The following is a 25,353-nucleotide window of genomic DNA, read 5'->3' as shown; positions in this document are numbered from 1 at the left end:
TGTTAAACATGAACGACATCATCGCTAGCAATTAATTTATAGTAATCTCTATATTCTTTATTTAATTAAAATAATTAAAATATTAATTAAGTAATTAATTAAAATAATGAGTACTGGTGTTACTTAATTTTTGAAAAACTCAAAGTAATTGTCAGAACACCACTTACTTCCATCTTGTTGGAGGATATTTAAAAATGTTTGTATAAAAGAGGCTAACTTTCTATTTTCAGCTTGTCAAAGACTTTCAGGCTGCTGTGTATGGGGCTTCCCATATGGAGCACTGCTGAGCCTATCTGTTTTTCTGGGTTCCAACTTGGGAAAATATAACTTTAACTTTTCTATCATTTTCTTTCTGTGGCACTGCAGGCTTTCTCACTCTCTGCTTTCTGTGGCACTGCAGGCTTTCTCCCTCTCTGCTTTCTGTGGCACTGCAGGCTTTCTCACTCTCTGCTTTCTGTGGCACTGCAGGCTTTCTCACTCTCTGCTTTCTGTGGCACTGCAGGCTTTCTCACTCTCTGCTTTCTGTGGCACTGCAGGCTTTCTCACTCTCTGCTTTCTGTGGCACTGCAGGCTTTCTCACTCTGTGCTTTCTGTGGCACTGCAGGCTTTCTCTCTCTCTGCTTTCTGTGGCACTGCAGGCTTTCTCACTCTCTGCTTTCTGTGGCACTGCAGGCTTTCTCACTCTGTGCTTTCTGTGGCACTGCAGGCTTTCTCACTCTCCGCTTTCTGTGGCACTGCAGGCTTTCTCTCTCTCTGCTTTCTGTGGCACTGCAGGTTTTCTCACTCTCTGCTTTCTGTGGCACTGCAGGCTTTCTCACTCTCTGCTTTCTGTGGCACTGCAGGCTTTCTCACTCTCTGCTTTCTGTGGCACTGCAGGCTTTCTCACTCTCTGCTTTCTGTGGCACTGCAGGTTTTCTCACTCTCTGCTTTCTGTGGCACTGCAGGCTTTCTCACTCTCTGCTTTCTGTGGCACTGCAGGCTTTCTCACTCTCTGCTTTCTGTGGCACTGCAGGCTTTCTCTCTCTCTGCTTTCTGTGGCACTGCAGGCTTTCTCACTCTCTGCTTTCTGTGGCACTGCAGGCTTTCTCACTCTCTGCTTTCTGTGGCACTGCAGGCTTTCTCTCTCTCTGCTTTCTGTGGCACTGCAGGCTTTCTCACTCTCTGCTTTCTGTGGCACTGCAGGCTTTCTCACTGTCCTTCTGAAGTCTCCTCTCCGCCTCTGCTATGCCGCTTCTTGCCAGCCTCCGCTGCTGCGCGCACCACCCATCCTGCATCCCAACTAAAAAGGCATGGCCTTCTCTCTCCTCCTCTCTCCCCTGCCCTACACCCACCCTGTTGCTGCCAAGATTTACAGACTGCTCACTCTTATTTTTTTTCCTACGGAACTTTAATACACTTGTGCTTGAGCTCCTTTCTGTAGCCTGGGGAGGAGACTGCTATGTTGATACCAGCAAGGACACAATGGCTACAACAAGCTAGACCAGCACATGCCCTGCTAGCACTCAACATGGCTTGTTTGTTTTTGTGGTGTTGAGGTGCCAGAGTCTTACACATAGTAGACATGCAGTCTGCCACTAGTTTACAAACTTAGCCTGGTATGGTCATGTTAGAAAGCAAGATCTGTCCAGACATTTCTACTGTATTCTTATCTTAGGAAAATAACAAAATGTGGAAAAAAAAAACACAACCAAAAACCTATCAGTACTAATGATGTTTTTATAGGTTTGCAATAGTAACTAACTAGAAAATGATCAAAATATATCAAAATTCTCAAAGAACATTATACACTATGGACATACACAAACATACAACACACACACACACACCCCATGCCCTTGAAGTTGGACTAAGGGTGAGACCGAAGCAAGAACATTAGCACCTTCATTTAAGGAATCCTAGATCCATGGCACAACTCAAGAGTTTGAACACTACCTCTCAGAGTAGGTCTGCCACACTCCAGTGGAGGCCACATTTCCAAATGTATGGGTCGCAACCCATATTTGATGAATTTTTTTAAAGGCACAAAATTAACAGGGCAGGAAAAGGAGATTACTCTGGGAGGAGGGGTAAAAATGATCAAAATATATGTATGAATTTCCCAAATAACGGATAAAAAAAGAAAAGTCTTATTTTAAAAAATGGTAGGGAACTCTGGTCTTCACATGCACTGTACATGCACACACATACACACCATGGACAAAAACAAACATACACATAACAGGAATATGAACACTGCCTCTCCTCAATGCTAAGCTTTTGTTGTTTGTTTTTCAGGGTGAATCAGAGAACTTTACGTTTATGGACAGCAGGGAAGCTGAGGTACTCAGAAGAGAAGATAACTAGGGAAAAGAAACCTTAGAAACAATCACAACAAATGAGCCTACACTCAGGAAGGAAGAATAAATGTGTCACATAAAAAAGTATGAAAACTGCAAACATGACATCAGAAATAAAAGTATACTATCAAGACTGGAAGATGCAATTGAAGAAAAAAAAAAGCGGAAAGACAGGGTAGGGAGATGGGCCAATAAAGAGGAGAATATTAGGGAACAAGTGATCTGGAGGGGGAAGTAGGAAAAGGGACAAAAAGTACGAAAAAGAATTAGGGAGGAAGGGAAAAATAAACACAGAAGAAGAAGGGCAGAGAATAACAAGGGCTACCTGAATAAGTCATAAGGAATCATACTACTAACTGTCCATCTAGAATACCTAGGGTACATTAAGTTGGTGTATAAATAAGCACATATAATTAAATGAAATCTCTCAGGTAGGCTGTAATATAGGCTCCTCCCAGGAGCCACAGACCATCTGACAACAATTCAGCCTGAGGCATGACACCCTCTTTGAGTTGTTGGTCAGGGTTGTCTATGAGACACACAAAACATTACATATAGGCTCCTGCTATTGCCCTTGATTGTCCTCCAGAGGAGGAAGGTGAGTCCCTACTGCTGAAGGCTCTTTGAACAGAGGCCCCAGAAGTCTAGATCTGGGTGTGGCCGGAAAGCCTCTTCTCTGAGGACCAGCTACCATGGTACCAGAAAGCTCCATGCCAGCTTTAAGGAGGGAAGCAACCAACAGCCCTATGATGCCTACAAACCCAACAATGACCACCATGGTAAGAGAGTACTAGGGGTGCAATAGTTGCATGTGCATCTTAGCGGTAGCCATCAGCTCCCTAATTGTTAAGACCTGCTCAACCAGAGGGAAACTGTGCCTGGTACTGGAAACCTAGCCAAATCACAGAGTTGGTGAAGTTCACGGATCTTGGAGGAGAACCTACAAGCTCCCTTTTAAAAACAGCAGAATCGCCGGGCACACGCTTTTAATCCCAGCACTCGGGAGGCAGAGGCAGGTGGATCACTGTGAGTTTGAGGCCAGCCTGGTCTACAAAGCGTGTCCAGGACAGTGAAGGCTACACAGATAAACTCTGTCTCGAAAAACAAAACAAAACGAAAAACAGCAGAATCCCTAACTACTTTCTAAATATTAGTCCTTACACCCACAGATAAGTGTAGCTTCCAACTCCCATCAAGGAAGCCTCTCTTTGCAACAGAGACCATGACAGAAAACCACACTGATCAAAGTGCTGAGACGTGAAGTCCAGTCCCAACTAGTACAGTTTGTGCACCCGAGGCTCAGAGAGCTTTGTGAAAGAGGGGGGCAGAAAGACTGTACAAGCTAGAGGAGCAGAGAACTTGCTGTGAGGCCATGTCTCCTAGAAATGCCAGAAGCTAGACTCGTGAATGAAGTCTCACCAACACAGCTTCGTAAACACGACTTGGACAAGGACAATGCCACTAGACATGATAAAGTGGAAGTGGGGAAGCTCATGAGGTCCCAACCCTAGACAAAGAACTACAGGCAACTAAGGAAAGCTGAGAGTAGGAGAAAGTCTTCCTATTATCCAACGCCAAGTGGTCATCTCTGAAAACGTGTATACTCAACTGACACTATACATACTGAGCATTCTGTAACTATGTATTTAGGAACACTCACACACCCACACACCCACACACTCATACACACACAGACACACAGACACACATACACCACCAACAACAACAATTAAAGAAAAAGAGAACATGAATTTGAAAGAAAGCAGGAAATATACATGGGAAAGTTTGGAACAAAGGGAATTAGGAAAATGATATAATTATACTATAATCCAAATATATATTTTTGTAAAAATAAAAATAAAATGAGATGAAAAGGGAAAATTAAGAGGATTAGGAGGGTCAAAATTCAAATAATTCATATTTCCAGAAAAAGAGATATAAGATTTTTAAAAAAAAGACAAATTTCTAGAAGTGAAGGAAATGAATTCCCAAATTAAAAGGATCTAAACACATTAAATTTACTGGATAAAAAATAAGGCATATTTCCATAGTCCCTGAGATTCCAGCAGATCAAGGATCTTAGAGGTGCCCTGAGAAAGAAAGAGCAGACACAAATGTCCAGAAATCAAGACAGCATTGGACTTCCTGCCAATACCTCACAGGGCAGTAAAAGACAATGCAGCAATATATTTCAAATACTATGAAGGAGCAGAGGAGAAGGTATTTTCCAAAAGGCTTCATCATAACAGGGAAATCCACCAAGTCAGCAGTTACTGGAGCAGGGGCTGAAGGCGAGGCATTCAACTCCAGTGAGAGGTTAATACAGTGACCCAGGTGCTGGAGGAGATGTCTAATGACAGACTAGAAAGCATAGTTCATATTAAAACAATGAATATAGAACATTCCAGCAAGAATGTTTAGAACTTAAATGGATAACTTGATGTACTGAAAGAGTGTTTCATTCTTTTTTAAAAAAAGATTATTTATTTATTATGTAACATCCTGCCTGCAAGTGTGCCTGCCTGCCAGAAGAGGGCATTAGATCACATTATAGATGGTTGTGAGCCACCATGTGGTTGCCGGGAATTGAACTCAGGACCTCTGGAAGGCCAGACAGTTCTCTTAACCACGGAGCTATCTCTCCAGCTCAAGTGTTTCATTCTTTTAAGAGTTTCCAGATTAATCAGTATAGACAGAAGAAAAAAGTAGGGCAATTGTTCACTTCAAGGAAAGAAAAACAATGTGCTTCTGTATTTCTTAGCACTACAAAATCAAATACAGTATGAAACTTTGACCTATAGATTCAATACCTTGGTAGAAAGACATTGTCCTTTAACTGTACATTTAAACATCTGCATTTTTAATAAACATAGCAATGTCCCAAATCCTACAGTCATCAGCTGGACATCTCTGCCCTTTGGAAAGTACAGCGATATCTGTCTCAATTGAGAGAAAAAGAAATCCAACACCACAGCAGGATAAAATTAAAATATTTTCATATCCCCTTTATATTCTTCCAGAAGACATTGATATTCTCAGGAAACGCTGCCAACAAGCAGTTGAAAATCCAAGAAAAGCCTCTTAGCTGACTATCCCCTACAGATCTCCCACAGCCCCTTCCTACAACAGCATACTGCAAGGTTTCCAATATAACCGTGTGATGTGTAAGGACACATGGTTCTTAAGTTAGTCACAAATGAGGTACAAGTAATTCTTATATGTTGTTTTTAATACTTCTATTCAGCATTACTCATTTTTTTAAACTTCAAAATTGAGTCAAATGTTTTCCATTTAGATATACTAAGATCAAAAGAGGAACATGTCTAATTTATGTTCAAGCACAGGCATGGGTTGGTGAAGGGAAGTAATATGTATCTAGTTTATTTACTTTCCATTGTTAAACTTCCAGAGAGAAGAGGATTTGTTCACTTAAACAAGTTCAAATTTACCCAACCAAGGAATAGCCTCCATATGAATGGCTGTTCTCAAAGTGTATGTACGACATTCTGAAAATGCTTACAGATTTATTGAGTTTTCATGCTCAGTGTTCTTACTGGGGTGGAAGATGATGAAAGGCAGGAACACCACCGCTATATTTCAGGAGCTCTCCTCTGTAACTCCAGAGACAACTCACCTGTGCTCTAACTGGACATGAAGCTTAGTAAACTGTACACTAGGTCTTGTGATACTTTATTTTCTCCAATAAAGTGTCCTTTAATTATAATTAAGCAAATACAAATAACTGCAGTTTACCACACGAATTCTCAGGATTTCCCTAGTTTGTTTTTGCTTAGCTCTGCTACTAAGCTATCTCCTACCATACTTCTCAGCTTTAATGATCTGCTTAGTCAGTAAAATCTTTAAGTATGCTACTTCAGTGTGTGTGTGTGTGTGTGTGTGTGTGTGTGTGTGTGTGTGTGTGTATGAAATCTTTCACCAGATCTACACTTTTAAATAGGTTACACAAAAGCATGTTGAGATGTGAACTCAGGTCTTTGCAAGAGAAGCAAGGGCTCTTAACCATTGAGCCACCACTGAGCCATCTCTTCAGCACCCTGGAATTTCTATTTTTAAAGGAATTGTTTAAATCATCCACTATAATGACTCCCATCACATAAATATCAAGTAAACTACAGAAAACCCTGGACAATATAAAGTATTAACTATGAGTATTGAAAGACCTCTGTAGGACAAGATGTCCTAGAGATGGAGTAAAATTACAAGTCTTGTACATCTTACAATATTAAGAAATACCTCATCAGATTATGTGACATTACAGTGTACGTTTAACTAAAACAGAGACTTGTGAATAAAATACAGTGAATGGGTCAAAAACAAAAACAGTGTAAAAAAATTCCTTTTTAAACTGTTAACTGGAGTCTTGCACACTAGCTCCGTGTTCCCAAGTGGGCTAACAAGCTTATTCACCACTGCATGGCACCAGCTAGTCCTGGCCACTAATTTGGTCTCATATGATTCCATTAACTTGGCATGAAAATAACATTATACAGATGCACATCACTGTTCACAAAGGATGTATATTCATATGACCTGTGGAAACCTGGTTCCATATGGGATATCCCTGTCTCCCTACCCCTCCTCTGTTATGTGAACAATTATTTTTGTAAAAAAAAGGGGTCTAGAAAAAACTTAGAAATATGTCTTCCTACTTCTGTCAATATTTTTATAAGGCATGCTTAAAATAGTTATTAAAACATTGAAAAATGGATAGCAGGCTACCAAGAAGAGACTTGATACCCTATGAGCATATACAGGGGGAGGAAGTCCCCCTCAGTCACAGACATAGGGGAGGGGAGTAAGGGGAAAATGGAAGGGAGGGAGGAATGGGAGGATACAAGGGACGGGATAACCATTGAGATGTAATATGAATAATTTAATAAAATTTATAAAAAAATAAAATAAAATAAATGATGTAATAGAACATAAAAAAAAAACAACATTGAAAAATGGGGCTGGAGAGATGGCTCATCTGCTTTTGCAGAGGACCGGAGTTCAACTCCCATAACCCAAATGGGTTGATCACGCATTGACAGAGACTGGAATTGGCATGGTTAGTATAAACTTCCAACTTATTAGAATCTAGAATCATCTGAAAAATGGGTTCTAGGTATGTCTGTGGGTTGATGAATTAAGGTGGGAAGACCCACACCACTATGGGTGGTACCATTCTTTACGTAGAGGGTCCTGGGTTTCATAAGAGAAAGCAAGCTGAGAATGCACATATGCATTGATTGCTTTTGTCTTCTGACTATGGAACAGCTGTCTCAAGCTCTTGATGCCTGGACTTCCATGACATGATGTGAGCTAAAATAACCCCTTCATCGCTTAAGTACCTTTTGTCAGAGGCTTTATCCTAGCAACAGGAAGAGAAACAAAGATATCATCTTTTAGGGACATAGGATATTTTGTTCATTATTGATGATGTCCACTTTGATCACTTAATTTAAATGTGGTGCCTGCCAGACTTTTCCACTACATAGTTCAATTCATATTTTCTTCTTCGTCGTCTTCTTTTTTTTTTTTTTTTTTTTTTTTTTTTTGGTTTTTTGAGACAGGGTTTCTCTGTGTAGCCTTGGCTATCCTAGACTTGCTTTGTAGACTAGGCTGGCCTCAAACTCACAGCAATCCACCTGCTTCTACCTCTGAGTGCTGGGATTAAAGGTGTGAGCCACCATGTCCGGCCCTAATATTTATTTTATAGGGAGGTACACTGAACTATGTTAAGATCTTGCTTCCTCTCAGACTGTGATGTCTGCATAGACTCATGATTTCCCATTTATTCAACAGGTTAATTTGTTTCTAACATTTGATGCTTGGATTGCCTCAGATTTGATAGTGGGAACCCTTCAAATAGGTTCTGTGCTGTTGGCTGACGGTGGTGCACATCTTTAATCCCAGCACTTATGAGGCAGAGGCAGGGGGATTTCTATAAGTTTGAGGCGAGCCTGGTCTACAGAGCAAGTTCCAGAACAGCCAAGGCTATACAGAGAAACCCTGCCTGAAAAACCAAAACAACAGAAGGCTCTGCAATCATGTTATATGCCTCTATCACTCTTGGAGTAATTCCTTACTTCCTACTACAGGGCTATATTGGACTTTTCTTTGCCCGAAATCTGTAACCAATCAATTCTCCAAAGAGTTCCAATCCCTTTGATATTTAGCAGCCAAACTCTATGTATTTTATAGTACATTATTATTAAGGTGTGACTGCTCCCGGGTTCTCTGAATATGCAAAGCTACAGAATATATGAATGTGTACACAGACACATGCCATTACACCTGTAGTTATTTCCGTCTTTGTCTACCATTGTAAACCAATAGCATATTCCCAAATTCAGGGCTGTTCCATTTTTAAGTTTGTATGTATAAATCCCTTTCCTGACCATGTGATCTTCACCACTTTGAATACATTCACTTATTTGAACATTTTCCCTACCTTTATGTAACATGCCCCCCTCTTCATTGCTCTGTTCCCAAGCATAGGACTTCTTCACCCTAACTTGACACACCTGTACCTTCTGATGCCATGCCTACCATGCTGGCATCTCTGTCATCCAGGTCAAACTTTATCATCCCATTTGCTATGCCCATGCCCACTCTGTTGACTCATGTAGGCTTCTGAGCTCCACACCACCTTCAGCATCACACTCTTCTCACGCCGGCTAAGTTCTGATATCCCGAGGCTGTCTGCCCCAGGAAGGATGTTTTCTTCTTGTTGTTCTGAGTCCCATGCCTGAGTGGATCAATCACTGCTCATGACTGGGGCTCTAGACAACTGACTTCCTTTACCCTACTCAAGATTAGACTGTGTTAGGAGTCACTGTTTCTGGTTCTTTGTTTCCAACATGAACCCAGCTCCATCTCACCTAATAACACAGAGACAGAGTGGAAGATGGATAGTTTCATGTATGACTTTAAAACAGAATTAATAAAATATAAATTCACTCTCAATCATAAAAATAGTTATATGAAGCTGGGTGTGGTGGTGCACACCTTTAATCCCAGCACTCAGGAGGCAGAGGCAGGCAGATCACTATGAGTTGGAGGCCAGCTTGGTCTACAAAGTGAGTCCAGGATAGCCAAGGCTGCACAGAGAAACCCTGTCTCGAAAACAAAACAAAACACACAGATCTTGGGCTCAGTGGTTAAGAGTGCCACTTGCAAGCCAGGCGTGGTGGCACGCACCTTTAATCCCAGCACTTGGGAGGCAGAGGCAGGTGGGTCACTGTGAGTTCGAGGCCAGCCTGGTCTACAAAGTGAGTCCAGACAACCAAGGCTACACAGAGAAGCCCTGTCTCAAAAAACAAAACAAAACAAAACAAACAAACAAGAACCAAACCAAAAAATCCAGTTACATGATATCTGTTATACTATGCCCTCTACTCTCAGCATGTGATAGCCCAAGAATGTTGGAGGTTCATTGGCTTGGGAAAATGTTCCATGCTCTAAGTACACAGATAGGGTTAGAAATCTAACCTTAACCTTCTTAAGATACAATTCCTACAAAAACACCTTTAAGAAATATCTTCTTGGGCCAGAGAGATTGCTCAGCGGTAAAAAGCACTTAATGCTTTTGAGGACCTGAGTTTGGATCCCAGCACCTAAGGCAGGCAGCAAACAACTGTCTAGAATTCCAGTTCCAGGGGACCCAATGCCTTCTTCTGGCCTCTCCAGGTACTGCATTCATGTATACAAACCCACACTCTTTCACACATAGGTATATAATTTAACAGTAATTTTTTTTAAATGAAGGAAGCATGCTTTAAGAAAGATGGTTCAGCAGATATTAAGTGCTTGCCACAAAAGCTTATCAACCTGATTCTCTCTCTGGATCCCATGGTAGAAGAAGAGAACTGACCCTCAGAAGTTGTTCTGTGCCCTGTACACACACACAGACACACACACAGACACACACAGACACACACACACACACACACACTACCTCTACTACTACTACTACTACTACTACTACTACTACTACTACTACTACTACTACTAACAATAAATTAAGTAAAATTTAATAAAACTATGTGCTGAAAATTCCAGCAGGCTGCCCAAACTCTCATTGTAAGTGGTCAATTATAAAAATACAATTATTTTAGATTTTGCTACAAGCTATAAATAGAAACAATAAAATAAGTTTACAGTAGTCACACAAAATATGGTATACTACGGTAGACTACTTACTTTATCCACACAATCATCAAAAAAAGCCAGGCTTGCATCTTTATCGCTGACAAAAGAACATTCCTCAATGAAGCGAATAAACATTTGTGTTTTGGTCATCATGTTATAGAATTTTTGATGTGATCGGTCCCGGCTTCTTAAGAATGCTATCCAATATAAATAGGTAATGTGAGACTAGATTCAGAAAAATTTCCTGATAGAAGAAATTTGATCAACAATATCATTTATATTCCCATTTTGTTCACTATTTTACAGAAAAACAAAAGAAAACTTAAACTCCTGGGTAAATGGGGAAGAAGCAGGAGACGCAATAGAAAAGGGACAGTCAGTTCAAGCTTTGACCCAAAAGTATCTTAGTGCCTTGATGATTATATATAAGCTAGTGTGTCTCAATCTTTGCAGTTGCTGCTTTTGAACATTATTTTTCATGTAGTGTGCATGCTTTCTCTGCCCCGTGTTCTCTTTCTCTGCACATATACTATTTAAGGTTTTAACTAAATTTGTACGTTCTATTACTTTCTAATTGTGCATCTTCTTGACTACAAGCTCTATGAAAGAAGTGACCATGTCTCTTTTTCCACAGCCATATTTCTTGCTTACTAATATATACCAAATGTCCAACATTACATGGCACTGAGCACATGCTTACTAGATTCTCTTTCAAGTAGTAAATACTACAAGAGAAAGTAACTATAGAATGACAGCAACTGTACTCTGGGCTTCTCAACTTACAGACAGAAAATAGTATTTGTAAAGCAGACTGAAACAAATCAAATGAGGCTGTTTAAGCCTAGAGGTAACCATCCCGGGGGGGGGGGGAGGTAGTTTCCTGTCAGCCGAAAACTGAAAACGATGATACTTCAACACTTATGTGACACAACAAAGTGAAATAAAATATGCTCAGGACAGCCTGTAGTTTTCAGACAGTTTCTACTAGGATTCCAGTTACCATGCCAAAGATGCTGCCCTATAGGGCGGGCACTCACACACCCCTCGTAGCAGGTATGTGCTCTGTAAAATATGAACTATTAATTCAGAGGACAAGTCATTTTTCACAAGTTTGAGCATAAAAACATGAAAGCTATTAACTTACATGACCACTCACCTTGAAGGGCAAAAAGAGAGGTTGCATCTGTCGCTGTCTCGGATGGGGCTTGTGTTATTGGCCTTAAGTATGATCTATACCCTTTTAAGATAGAGGCCATGAAAAACAAGAATGCCTCCTGGATTTCCAAATCTATCATGTGCAACCTTTTTCCAGAATTAAAATCATAATCATTCATGGCTAAGTCCATTAATCCATCATCTCTTGGCCTCTGCTGCACTGTGAAGAAATACAGGGTTTTAAATTTTGCCTGTGAAAAACAAGGCTCACACTGGTTTTAGTGAAAATTTATCTTTTTTCTTCAAAATTGCTCACATAACCACAACTCTTACATTTACATCACTTCATTGTACGCAAACCTCAAGAAAACCGTCTCTATAATTTTTACGCTCTGTTGAGCGTATTTTATCTAAGTTGCACATAAAATTATTCCTATAAATCTATCATGAAAGTAATGTCATGCTCTAACATAACTATATATGTATATGTGAGTATGTATGTGTACACACACCCTAGTGAAAAAGGTTCCTACCAACCACAGCACTGGATACATATAACACACAGTCCTTTTCACTCCTTTCTTCATAAAATATGACAAGTACCTGTAGGATACAAACAGAAAGACTGGGTCTGGAGAGATGGCTCAGTGGTTTAGAGCACGGTCTGCTCTTCCAGAGGTCCTGAGTTCAATTCCTAGCAGCCACAGTTGGCTCACAACCACCTACAACGTGATCTGACACCCTCTACTGGCCTGTAGGTGTGCATGCAGGTAGAGCACTGTATACATAATAATAAATCCTTTTGTTTTTGTTTTGTTTTTTTGAGACAGGGTTTTTCTGTGTAGTCTTGGCTGTTCTGGACTCCCTTTGTAGACCAGGCTGACCTAGAACTTACAGAGATCTACCTGCCTCTGTCTCTCTAGTGCTAGGATTAAAGGCATGTGCCACCACACCCAGTTAAATAAATAAATCTTAAAAAAAAAACAAAAGGACTAAAAAAAACAAAAGCTTCTTCCTAGACAACTCAATAATGGCACCAGTAGATGGCAAGGAGGAGGAGCAAGCTTAAGCTACTGGAGCCTGGCGGAGTCACTTCTGTACCTTCCAGCTAAGGTCAGTGAGAGGCCTGGTAGACATCAGAGGGAGATGCTAACTTCTCCTCAATAACAGGAGAAACTGAGAGAGCACACTGAAGAGACACTGTAGAGGAGGGTCTGACACACTCCAGCCAACAATGCATAGCCTGATTTTATATGAGGACTCCTAGACCTAGATTGCTATGAGTTCTAGGCCACCTTGGTCTACAAAGACAGTTCCAGAACAGCCAGGGCTACTACACAAAGAAACCCTGTCTCAAAAAATCAAACATATATTAAAATAAAAAACAGATGTCTTTCCCTTGGTATCCATAGCTGTATCTTCTGCATTCTGTCCTTCCCTAGAGCTGGACAGACTGCTTAACTGAGTTATTTCTACACTGCTCCAACAGCTGTTGGGCTTTGCAGTTTTCCAAAGGACTAAGAGCACTTCTAGAAAGCAAACTATTTAGGTAATAACATATGTAAGCAATTTACCTAATCCATAAGATTAAGCATTGCTCTATTTTATGTCATTTAAGAAAATCTTAGTACTTTTGAGCTTCTGTGAAATTGGGTAGTTGCTTTTAAACTTACTTTATTAACTCTGCCTTTTTCTATTCTATTTCAAACTATATTCTAAGTATCTTGAACCTTCACAGGTACAGGCTATTTCCTCTGTCTACACTTCATAATAAATACGCGAGAACCTTACTGCCACATCACCATTGACCATATTCAAAAAATATGTACTAAATCACAGACACTGAATGGACCATTTTTACAATACTGAGGGACTTCAGGAAATAAAAGCTAATTCTTATCAGTAATTCTGAACCACTGTCAAGATATGTCCTTACATAAGCTTTTTCCCTAAAACATTCCATATCCTGAAATTAATTTTCATTTTTGTTAATTTCTTTATGTTTTAGCAAATGGAGGTGGTTTCCAGATAAACGTTATGTGAAGAGGTTAGGACCTGACTCTTGTTTCACTGACATCAACATTTGCTAACATACTTTAGATCATGTGTCTTAGATTTCTAAAGGTTTCTGTTTTGTAAGTGAAGAAAATAGGCCAGTGGCAATCCTTATTTCTTCGTGTTATTTCAGTAATAGCAAAATTAAAGAAAAAAACTACCTTAGTGCTGTTTTGAATTTTATTATCTTAAGATTAAGATGGTCTTATGAACATTTGTAAGTTGTAAAATATTTATAAATCACTCAATTGGCTTCTAACATATTTTGTTTTAATGTTTATTCGCCTTAAAGACTGTAAACTCTTTTCTTTTCTCTTTCTTCCTTTCATTTTTGTTTTTTGAGACGGGGCCTCACTATGTAGCTCTGGCTAGAACACACATGTAAACCAGGCTGGCCTGGAACTCAAAGACCTGCCTCTGTCTCTGCCTCCAAGTGCTAGGAAGAAAGGTGTGCACCATCAGGCCTCGGTGTAAACACCTGATCTAAATCAACTGACTTTTAAAGACAGGGTCTTGCTATTTAGTCCTGATTGGCCTGGAACTTGTGTGTACAGGTTGGGCTTGACCTTGCAGCAACCTCGTTGCTTCTGCTTCAGAGTGCTGCTGGGGTTTACAGGCTTCTGTCAACCACGTCAAAAACTAAGATAGCCTTTTCTTTTCTTTTCTTTTTTTGATGGTGTCTTATAGCTTAGCCGACCCAGAACTTATTATATAGCCCAGGCTGGCCCTGAATTTTTGGTGAGTGATTATCCTGCCTCAATTTCCCAAGTGCCGCGATTACACGTGTGAGTCGTAATATCTAGCTACCACTTTCTTTAAAATAAAATAAGTATTAGTTAAAATATCATACTTACTTTAGCAGCATAGTTATAAAAACTGGAATTTACTCAGAGCAGACGGGCCCTGAGAAAGATGACGTGCAAACATTCCCTATTTCCCTTATTTCCTTAGCTAAAAAAAGAAAAATATTCAGACAGAGGCAGTCATATTCTCAGAATAAGTTACATCCTTTAAGTTATCCACTTACATTTCGCCAATTGCTGGTGCAAATTATTCAGTGTATTCATCAGATTTTTACATGGCTTCTTTGGAAGAATCTTCCAGGCTACATTCTTTTTGTCACCAGTTCTGAGATTAAATGACAACACCAACACATTTGTTACATGGACCTTTAGAGGGGGATATCCTGTCACATTTATGTACGAAGGGAAAACAGCCATGAAACAAAGGATGGAACACATTCAGAATAGTCGGGCTAATAGAGACCCTGACAGAGGCGGATTGGGACAGCGACTATATAAATTAATTTGCATGAAGATGGGAGCCTCTTCAGAATTCACTGTTGTGTCCATACAGCGTTACATTTGGCTGGGATTATGCTGATCACAGAAATCTTGATGAGGTGATCGGCACCCTTTGCTTTCATGTGCAAGGGCTCAGACACCTAAACAGTAGGAAAATCTAACTGTAGCTGTTTTCCCTACAAGAAGAAAAAGTATTACTGAAAACTTTCAATGAACCTACAATATACAGACCTTATTAAAACACACTGCTATATTCTTAGTTTCTTAGTTTACAAAAGAGTTAAGTAAAAATTATTATGAGTTTTGTCTTTCAGAAAATATTCTAAAATATTAAATTCTTTAAAAAATGTATTATAAAACATTGTATAACTTTAAATTTGAAAAAATATTTATTTATTTATTATGTATACAGTGTTCTGTCTGCATGTACGCCTGCAGACCAGAAGAAGGAACCAGATCTCATTACAGATGGTTGGGAACCATGTGTTTCCTGGGATTGAACTCAGGACCTCTGGAAGAGCTGCCAGTGCTCTTAACCTCTGAGCCATCTGTAGCCCAGCACTGTATAAATTTCAAAGAGGTTGTCTGTTATAAACTTGTCTCTCTGTAGGAGGAGCCTGTAATCTCCTCTATTATAACCATTACAATGCAGGTGCCTCTACCTTTTGGCCAGGAGGTATAAGGTATCATAAAGCTTTTGGACTTAACCATAGTTTTTGTTTAGTCTACCTCTTATTTATTCAACATTTTTCACTTAAAAAGTAATGAATATTCTGAAAATTGAAAAATAAAAAGAGAAGGAAAGCCAGGCCGTTGTGTTGTATGCATCAGAGAACCACTCAGGCAAGTGGGCAGCAGATCTCCCTACGCCAGTGTTTTCTTCTTCAATTGCCCCCTAAACTTCTCATAGAACAAAAACCATTGTGAAAAATTGGCGAAAATAGTAGACGAGAGCTTAAGCTTATAAAAATTAGTGACCTTGGAATTTATCCTTTATTTTCCAACAAATGAAAATAAAAATAAAGGCAGAGCAGAGTAAGATTACAAATGTTCTGTTGTGAAAAAATTAATCGCTTTTGCACTTAGAATGTGACTAAGAGTATGGTCCAGGAAACCTGTACATCCTCCTACCTCAACCCTACCTCCTCATTCACCCCGGGCACTCCTGCCTTAGACTGGAGTTTGAGGAACTCAGAGAAAGTGGTTTATTTATTTGGTTTGTCTTTTTGCTACCAATCCATATAAGTAGGCATGCAAGATATGTTTTTGGCATAAATAGGTAGAAAAACATCTAATGGTCATTTACTCATGTAAATTCCTCCTCTTGCTCTGGATATTGTTTCTGTGGATTGAGGTCAGGTAGGGGCTTTACCTAGCTTTCCAGAGCTTTTCATCTCGGATAGCCTGCTAATCACGGTGTCTCCACTTAAAAGATTACTATTACACAAATAGTTACCTTAATATCAGTGCAGAAGTCTTAGGGTCACACTGAGAGATCAACAGCTTAAAAACCAAGTGCTCACAGAGTACCTTTAACTGAGCTTCCTTATGTGTCAGAGGAATTGTGAAGTTTCCCATAAAGGATATAGACTACATACAATAGTCACTTATGCTATGCATGCAGCTTTGTGTACATTATATTTTATAAATATTAATTTATTTCCCCTACTTCAGAAATTTCTTGATAATCAGAATTTACTCTGTATTGTATGTACCTGGGATACAAAAAGAAAAAAAATCAAATTCTATACTTGGGATTTGTGTTTCTTTCAAATTTCAGGTTAGAGTTTCAGAACTGGTTGAAGGAAAGCAGGCAGCTGTAGTCAATTTGTGGGGTCCTCCAAGGCTTAGAAGGGCGACAATACTAAAGAAGGAGCCAAGTATAAACAACAACTTTCATTTTGACTCTTCAATTAATTAGTGATCAAAGTATAAAGATAATATCAAATATCGTTATTATTATTAACAATAATAAAAGATATTTTGTTTGGAAATATATGCACATTTTTTTAAAAAAGCTTTTTTGATTCCAAACAAAATATCTCTCCCCCACCTTTTCTAATGGTTTAAGTAGCCGAGGTTTTGATACATGGCAAAGATGGAGAGTCAACCTAGACTTCCGCAGTTAAACTGAAAGACTGTATGGTGTAACACTTTTATTAAAACATGGAAGGCCGAGGAGGGTACCATAGTGACAGAGCACATGCTTAGCCCGCTGAGTTCTGGGTTCAGTCCCCAATACCAGTAAGTAAATAGAGAAAACCTTATTTCATATCTCTTTATTAGGTGCAAAACTAAACGGGCTTTTGGTATTTACTGATGGATTAAATAGTAGTTATTTTAACCAGATTCTGTGGATGGCAGGTTGTTGCATCCATTTCTTCCTCCTTTATTGGCAGATGGAAAACTAATCTGAAAATGTGGATACAAACAAATAATGAAGCTGAGCGTGGTGGTACACGCCTTTAGCCCAGCATTTGGGAGGCAGAAGCAGGCAGATCTCTTTGAGTTCAAGGCCAGCCTGATCTACCAAGAAAGCCCAAGACAGCCAGGGCTACACAGAGAAACCCTGTCTCGAAAAACCAAAAACCAAATCAAACCAAACCAAAAAAACCGAAAGAAAAAAAAAAAAAAAAAGAAAATGTAAAAGGGAAAATTACATATAAATTTATAGATTATTTAAAAATTCTATATTCTAATTTTGCCGTAATGCACTAGTATTTGGATAATGTTAAACTAGAAATAAGATCGAAGCATTAATGCATGAAGTGTTTTAATTCAACTATGATTATCCCAAAGTCGTCCCGTAAAAGTCCATAGAGTTTTAGGTGTAAACCTCAAGGGTACTTACTGAGAAATGGTGTTGGTATCTAGGTCAACACAACTGACGTCGGGTGGAGGGTCATAAAGATCAAAGTATCTGGAATCAATCCCTACTATGAATGGGCATGGTGCACTGAGGACGTCTGCGAGAGCCAGCGGGCAGAGAGGGACATATGGGCACGGCCAATGGAAAGGAAAGATCATCTGGGATAAACAAAAGATGGGAGGATAGGAAAAATTTTGACATTGAAGCAAAACTTATCGGCACATACACAAAATTATATTTTAGATTAAAGTTCAATGTTTGATAATAATTAAATAATTATAACTAAAATTAAGAGTTGGGAAATTAAAACTGCTTCGACAATGTACAAATCCATTACTTTCTGCAGTGTAGTTAAGCATTAAAATGACTTTAAATTACATGAATAAATTACATTTAAACTGAACTGCCTGCCGGTAAAAAATGGTACTTACAGACACTAATGCTTCTGTCACACTAGTAAGCACTGACGGCCGTAGGGAATGGATGAGGATCTTATGTTCTGTTACGGCAAATACTAGTAGTGTCACAGCATTTTCAGGGCCAAGATTCTGAAGTAGTGTTGAAAACTTTCCACCACTGTCAATCCAAGCAAAAATACACAACAAAAAATATCAGTATCAATTCCTAATTATTTAGACTAGCAGGGCCATGTACACTTAACTTTAAGTATGATTGTTGTTCTTGGGCAGGGAAAACACAGTGTCACAAAAGCAGTATGAAAGAATGTGATCGTATGAGCTTCCTAGGCTATGGACTCGCAGCACTGTGTTCAAGCCTGCCGGTTTGTTTCCCTTCTTCTATTGCTGGAGTGGCTGAGACAGGGTCTCCTATGCAGCCCAGGCTGGTCTCCAACTGTTGGCCTTCTTGTCTTGACCTCCTGAGTGCTGGGGCTACAGATACTCACTAATAGAACTGCATACCTGCTTCACTTTATGTAAAAAATATATAACGTCCCCTCAAAAGAATTCAACTAGGCAAATGAATGCATGGTTAAAAGCGAACCCTTTCATAGAAAGATTTTTTACTTGTTTCTTTTGAGTAAGGATCTCACTATATAGTCTTGACTGTCACGGGGCTCACTATGTTACAGGCTGGCCTTGAACTCATAGAGACCTCTCTACTTTACCCTCCCAAGTCCTAGGATCTTTTTTTTAAAGGTGTGCACCACCATGTCTGGCTTTAATGGAAGGTTTTTTTATTACGGCTTCCTGTCACTGTGATTCTTAGGAAACAATATCTTTTCAAGTCTATCACCCTTAAGTAAGTATAAATATTAAAGTTTGCACTGATGAACAGAAACTCCTCACTATTATTATAATGTAATGGCATTAGGGAATCAAGAGCAACAAAATGGTGAGATACACCTGCAAAGCAAATTAATAAAACAATAAACTTAGATGTTCTATATGGGACGAAAATATTGGAATAACCAAGAAATCCAATTACCAATGAACATTTTGTCTGTATAATGCTAAACAACTGGTTTTACTGGGTTAACTTTTTATAATGAAGCAAAACTAATAATAAGGGTTGTTTTTTTTTTAAATGAAAACATTGCCCACAAAAAAACTTGTGTATTCTCAAAGCAAAAGTTATTCACAGTGGCCAAAATATGAAAGCTTCCTAATAGATAAACAGATAAGATGCAGTGTATTCACACAATGAAATATTAGTTGGAGTAAAAGGAATGAAGCACCATAGCGATCCATGCTCCATCGTGAGTGAACCTAGAAATGCATTCAGTGAAGAAAGTCAGAAATAGAAAGACTAAACATAGTATAATTTCATTTATACAAAATACAAATCTATAGAACAGTACAGTAGATCAACAGGTGCCTATGCTATGCATGCATATGGAGTGTTGTCTGTGTGTGTGCGCGCGCGCACGTGTGTCCCAGTATGTGTGCATGTGTTTCACTCCTTTTGTATTTGGACACATATATGTAGGAACAGACAGAATCAAGGTTAACAGAAAAAAACACAGGGCTGGTTCTTTAGGATAAGTATTGTGTCCCAAATTTTACTACAATAATAGCTGCAGGGTTCTGTGAATGAAGTCACTGACTTGTATGCTTTGCTTGGATGAATGGTTGGGATGTAGACATTATATCTCAACAATGCAGTTACCTCAGTGAAGCCCTCTTGGCAATTTAAAATCATTTGTAATCAGTGTGTCCACTTTATTTTCAGCTCAGATAAGAAGCTCAAAAAACATTCATCACCCTGGGCTAAGGGCTAATGATGAAATCATCTGTAATTCTTACAAAATAATGTGAAAGATGGCAGCTGGTCTCCCTAAGGTATGTACAATGTAATAGTTTAATTATACCATAACTATTTCTGACAGGAGAATTACATAGCTAATTAAATTTCAAGAAATGATATTATAGGGAAAGCATACTTTATAACTTCTCTGAACTTTTGGAATGATGAAATATGTTCTGCTTAGTAAGTTGTTTTTTTTTGTTTTTTTTTGGATTAACTTTAAAATTCATTTGAGCCAGACAGTGGTAGCACACAACTTTAATTCCAGCAATTTAGGAAGTAGAGACAGGTGGATCTCTGAGTTCAAGGCCAGGACAGCCCGTGCTACACAGAGAAATCCTGTCTTGAAAAAAAAAATGTATCTGGATATAAAAATGAATTTCCATCATAATCTACTTGTATTCTCAATTATGTAATAGTAAGTACTTGATAGTAAGGATACACAGAAATACCAAATACTCTTGTAAAAGCTTTTCTTTCTTCTTAAAAATTGTAACCCTTATAGTAAGTAAAAAGTACCCAGTAAGAAACAGTTACATGAAAAGTACTTCCATTCGACATTTTAGCTAGGAAAGGCAATATGCATATTCGTTACTTTGGTTCACAATAGATTCAGAGAGCCAATTAGGTCTGGAGAAATGGTGCCTATTGCTCTTCCAGAGGACCGGAGTTCAGCACCCATGTTGGGAAGTTCACAACTACTTATAACTTACTTCCAAGAAACCCAACACCGTCTTCTGGACTCTGTTGGCAGATGCACGGGTATGGGAATATGTACACACACACTTAGAGAAACACGTAGAAATGATGCTTTACTTGCCTTAGTGGAAGAGGTGAAGAAACAGGCTGACTGAGAATCAAGTTATCATGCGGTGATAACTGAAGATTTAAAACAAAGCATTTGAAATATAAAGATGAACTCTGAACCACTACCCTCTGCTAACAGACATGGACTAACGATGCTGCCCATCAAGTCTCCCTGGTCACCAGTGTAAGAGCAGTCACTGCCATTTGCCTTCTCTAAAGTACGCCCTCACCTCTGGCCTTCTCCAATAGCTTCTTACTATGAATCCTGTCTCTTCTGTCAGTAAGTTTATGGCCTGTAACAAATCCATGGGCTACCTGCCTTGTAAGCAGTCTTAATGGAATACAGCCATGTGGTTTCCCCCCACCACTCTCTAGCTGACTTTGTGCTATAACACAAAGCTGAGCCCTGCAACAGAGACCGGGTAACCTTCAAAGATTAATATTTAGATAAGATTCATACCAGAAACACTTGCCAGCTTCTGCTATAAAATAATTCCATATGTATTTAGAGTAGACTGCTCTATTTCACACTCTGGCAGTAAGTACCATAAAGTAATGAATGGATGTGCAGGCCAATTGTCAACACCATCACAAGTATGTTCTAGAAACTTTATCAGTATCAATATTATAATGCAATTAATTTTACCTGCATTTTCAAATTTATGCACATTTCTACAAATCAGTAAGTAAATACCTATTTGCCCAATGATTTCTACTACTAACAATACCACCCTCAGGGCTGCAGTAACCAGTAACACACATGGTGACAACACATTAAAATATTTCCTTTGTATGAATCATTTCATATATTAAATAACAGGAAATTTGAATTATCAAGACCCCAAACAAGATATAAGCAAAAGAGCAGAGATGCATTCAACTGTGAAAACACTTATCATCAATTAAATTTCTTTGCTGTACCAAAGACACAGGCGTTTCCTCCCTCCTGCAAAATATACATACAACTATTCTTGATAACTATTCTAACATTTAACAACTATATGATCATCAAAGGCCCAAACTTTAAAATATTCAGAAACAATTTAAGGGTAAAGTCATTCCTTATGTACTTTTCCTTTTTTCTTGAGACAGACTCACTATGTAGACAAAGCTACAAAGCTAGCCTGAAAGTGACTATGTAGGTAGCCCAGGCTGAAACCATACTCTCAACCCTCCCGCCTCTACCTCCTAAGGGCTGGGATTACATGATTACACCACAAAGTCCCCTTCTATGGATGGAGTTAATAAAATATTAGAGCCCTACTTCCAGCATCAAAGAACATCTGGTTTTCTCCAGGGCTCATTCTACTTTTCCCCACTTAAAGTTGTTATTCTTGTGTTATATGAGGATGGAGCCACAAATAATAATTTATATGGCCTTCATATTAAAAGAACCTTACCTGAACTAAAATCCGTGGCCTCTGAGGAGATGGAAAAGGAACTTTATGCATAAAATGAGAAATATGCCTTAAAAACAAAAACAGAAACTTGATTGATTCCAAAATGAGTATCATTTGCTACATGGTTAACATAACATCACAAACTCAAGCTCCTCAAGGCTCTGTGCACTTAAATTCCAGAGCCTCTAGTACTGTGAAAGCAAATGAACAACAAAAAGTTGTTTGTGTCATTAAAGTTGCCTCTGCCTAAATCAACTAACTTAACATTAATAGCTGATCACAGTCAACAAAGTGTGCATTTTTAGTGTCTCAAAACCATGTTCTCTTCTCCCCAAGCAGGTAATAGTCATTACTAAAAGAGCTAATTCTTACATTTGTAATACCTTTTTAAATTAGTCCCTCATATTTTGTGACATAACATCTAAGGTACTGAGAAATGGATGAGTTTAAGTGTCTGTAGATGATGAATAAGCTGGAGGAGGTCTCACCTACGGAGAAGGCTGAGCATCACCAGTCCAGGAGCTAAAGGCAGCCTAGGCAGCAAAAAGACTTCCCCATCTCAATAAGCCTTCTATTCAACAATGGATAAAAATAGACATCAACAATGTGGTTTGGTTTTTGTTTTGTTTATGGTGATATGGATCAAACCCAGATCCTTGCACACACTAGCAAGCATTTTCCCACTGAACTACATCACGTGGGTTTTAGGGCTACGGTCCTGCTATACAGGCAAGGTTAGCCTTGAACTTGCAGTCCTCCTGCCTCTGCCTCCTGAGCACCAGAATTATAGTCATTTACAAATCAACAAGTTTAGTTTTGAACACTATAGAAGAGGGAAAAAATAAAAGACAAAAACATAAAAATATTTTATTCTCTTTGGGAATAAGCTGTCTTCTTCTTGTATTGTTTTTCTTCTAAACATTATTTTAAATTTATCTTATTTTTAGAAGTGAGATCACTACAGATGAATGGAGAGGTGGACGAGTCATGTGCTTTAACTATGTACTATGTAAAGTGGCACAAAGCTTCAAGTCCCTCTACCACTACTTCAAATCTGGAAGGGGAAAAAAAGACCAGAAGAATGAGTAGCCGAAGACGCACATCTGCTTGATTATCTGAAGCAGTCAGGAAATCGGGACTTTTGTATGATACACGAAACTCTAAAGGCGCCTGAGACTCATTTTATGGTAACAGACTCCATCTGCCTTTCTCACACAGTTGCAATGGCAACGACAGGGCAAAAGCACTGTGAGTGAGACTGCTGACCCCCGATCAAGAACCAACTGGTGCTGTAGTTTACTGTTTTACTATTACACATTAACAGTAAAAGAAACGTCAATTTTATCTAAGAATGTCTCTAATTGGGGCTGGAAAGATGGCTCAGCAGTTAAGAGCATTTGCTATTCTCGCAGAACTCAGTTCAGTTCCCAACACCTACATGGTGATTTACCATCTATAACTCTAGTTTTAGGGGATCTGGTACCCTCTTCTAACCTCTACGGGCACCAGGCACAAATGTGGTTCACAGATATACACACAGACAAAACAATCACACACATAAAATAAAAATAATAAATAAGATGTCTGGAGCTGGGCAGTGCTGGTGCACGCCTTTAATCCCAGCACTCGGGAGGCAAAGGCAGGTGGATCGTTGTGAGTTTAAGGCCAGCCTGGTCTACAGAGTGAGTCTAGGACTCTGTGAGTCAAGGCTACACAGAGAAACCCTGTCTCGAAAAACAAACAAACCAAAACAAACAAACAAAACAAAACAAAAAAACAAAACAACAAAAAAGAAATAAAGAAAAAGAAAAAGAAAGGAAGAAAGAAAGAAAGAAAGAAAGAAAAAGATGTCTGAATTAATGTATTTGAAATAGTAAGGCTGGAGAGATGGCTCAGAAGGTAAGAGCACTGGCTGTTTTTCCAAAGTTCCTGAATTCAATTCCCAGCAACCACATGGTGGCTCAAAACCACCTATAATGAGATCTGGTGCCCTCTTCTGCACACATACAGGCAGAACACTATGTTAAAAAAAGATAGTAAATATTTGTCCTGTATCTTGACTCTGGAGCATACATTTAGAATATTCTGTGATAAAGGGGTAAGTACTCATAACATATTACTGTTGCATATAAAAGTGTGGTGGCCATCTTGATTTTGCAAAAGTACTTACAGGACTGAGTTATGAGTCAGTCCTGTTGTTTTGTTCACACATGGAATGTCATGTTTACTTAAAAGATAGGCAAATTAAGCTTATCCAGTTTGAATAGTCAACAGATATTTTCCACATAAAAATATGATTTTCACCATGACTTCAAGGAAGACAGCTAGAAATACTTGTTAATAATTAAATTCAATTTTCAAAGGAAAAGTAAGAATTTGTTACCATTAACCCAAAAGCTTCCTAATACTCAAAACCTTTTCTGAATATCGGTAATGAGGCTAGGAGGAAGAAAACTTGTAGCATGTATATGGTCCTGGTTTGATCCCTAGTATCACAATGAACTTTATAAAAAACAAAAACAAAAAACAAAAAACTGTGCTGGCTAGCAAGAAAGGTACTTGCTGCTAAGCTTGATGACCTGAGTTCAATTCCCAGGACCCACATATTGGAAAAAGAGAACTGACTGCTGCAAGTTGTCCTTTGATCTCCACATGTGCACCATGGCAAGAACATGCCAACATACACACATACACACACAGTGTATATAATTTTAAAAACTCTTCTGATGCTACAGATAGTGATATTAACAACTGATTTCGTTATATTGAAGAAGACATTTGACTATATTCCAAAGATGTGTTTACCTCAATGAACAACTGCTGTCCAGATGATTAATACACAATGCTACAAGATCATGTGTGCATGAGTCAATATTCAGTCAAGACTAAGAGAGACCTTCAGATTTTAACAGAACCCAGAAGGAAACTTTATCACTTAGGTTTCATATGGTACATTACTAATAAGTTGGAAGAAATTACCATTTGCCAAGCTTTGATATAATGCC

General features: G+C 38.8%; 1 protein-coding gene across 2 annotated transcripts in view; it reads right to left on the bottom strand.

Annotated features, from left to right (window-relative positions):
* Positions 1-25,353, bottom strand: part of DENND4A (DENN domain containing 4A) — a 101,720-nt gene that overhangs the window by 33,812 nt on the left and 42,555 nt on the right. For both annotated transcript variants that reach the window (XM_084783847.1, XM_084783848.1), the window contains 7 exons: positions 22,349-22,415; positions 20,962-21,020; positions 18,308-18,452; positions 17,859-18,034; positions 14,731-14,831; positions 11,650-11,868; positions 10,545-10,690 (listed from right to left, as the gene is read on the bottom strand). In XM_084783847.1, coding sequence (XP_084639973.1) covers positions 10,545-10,690; positions 11,650-11,868; positions 14,731-14,831; positions 17,859-18,034; positions 18,308-18,452; positions 20,962-21,020; positions 22,349-22,415 — 913 coding nt within the window. The remainder of the gene's footprint in view (positions 1-10,544; positions 10,691-11,649; positions 11,869-14,730; positions 14,832-17,858; positions 18,035-18,307; positions 18,453-20,961; positions 21,021-22,348; positions 22,416-25,353) is intronic.

The sequence above is a fragment of the Acomys minous genome, assembly GCF_964271855.1.
Source record: "Acomys minous genome assembly, chromosome: 5".
NCBI classification, from domain to species: Eukaryota; Metazoa; Chordata; class Mammalia; order Rodentia; family Muridae; genus Acomys; species Acomys minous.
This window is presented reverse-complemented; position numbering and strand designations above follow the sequence as displayed.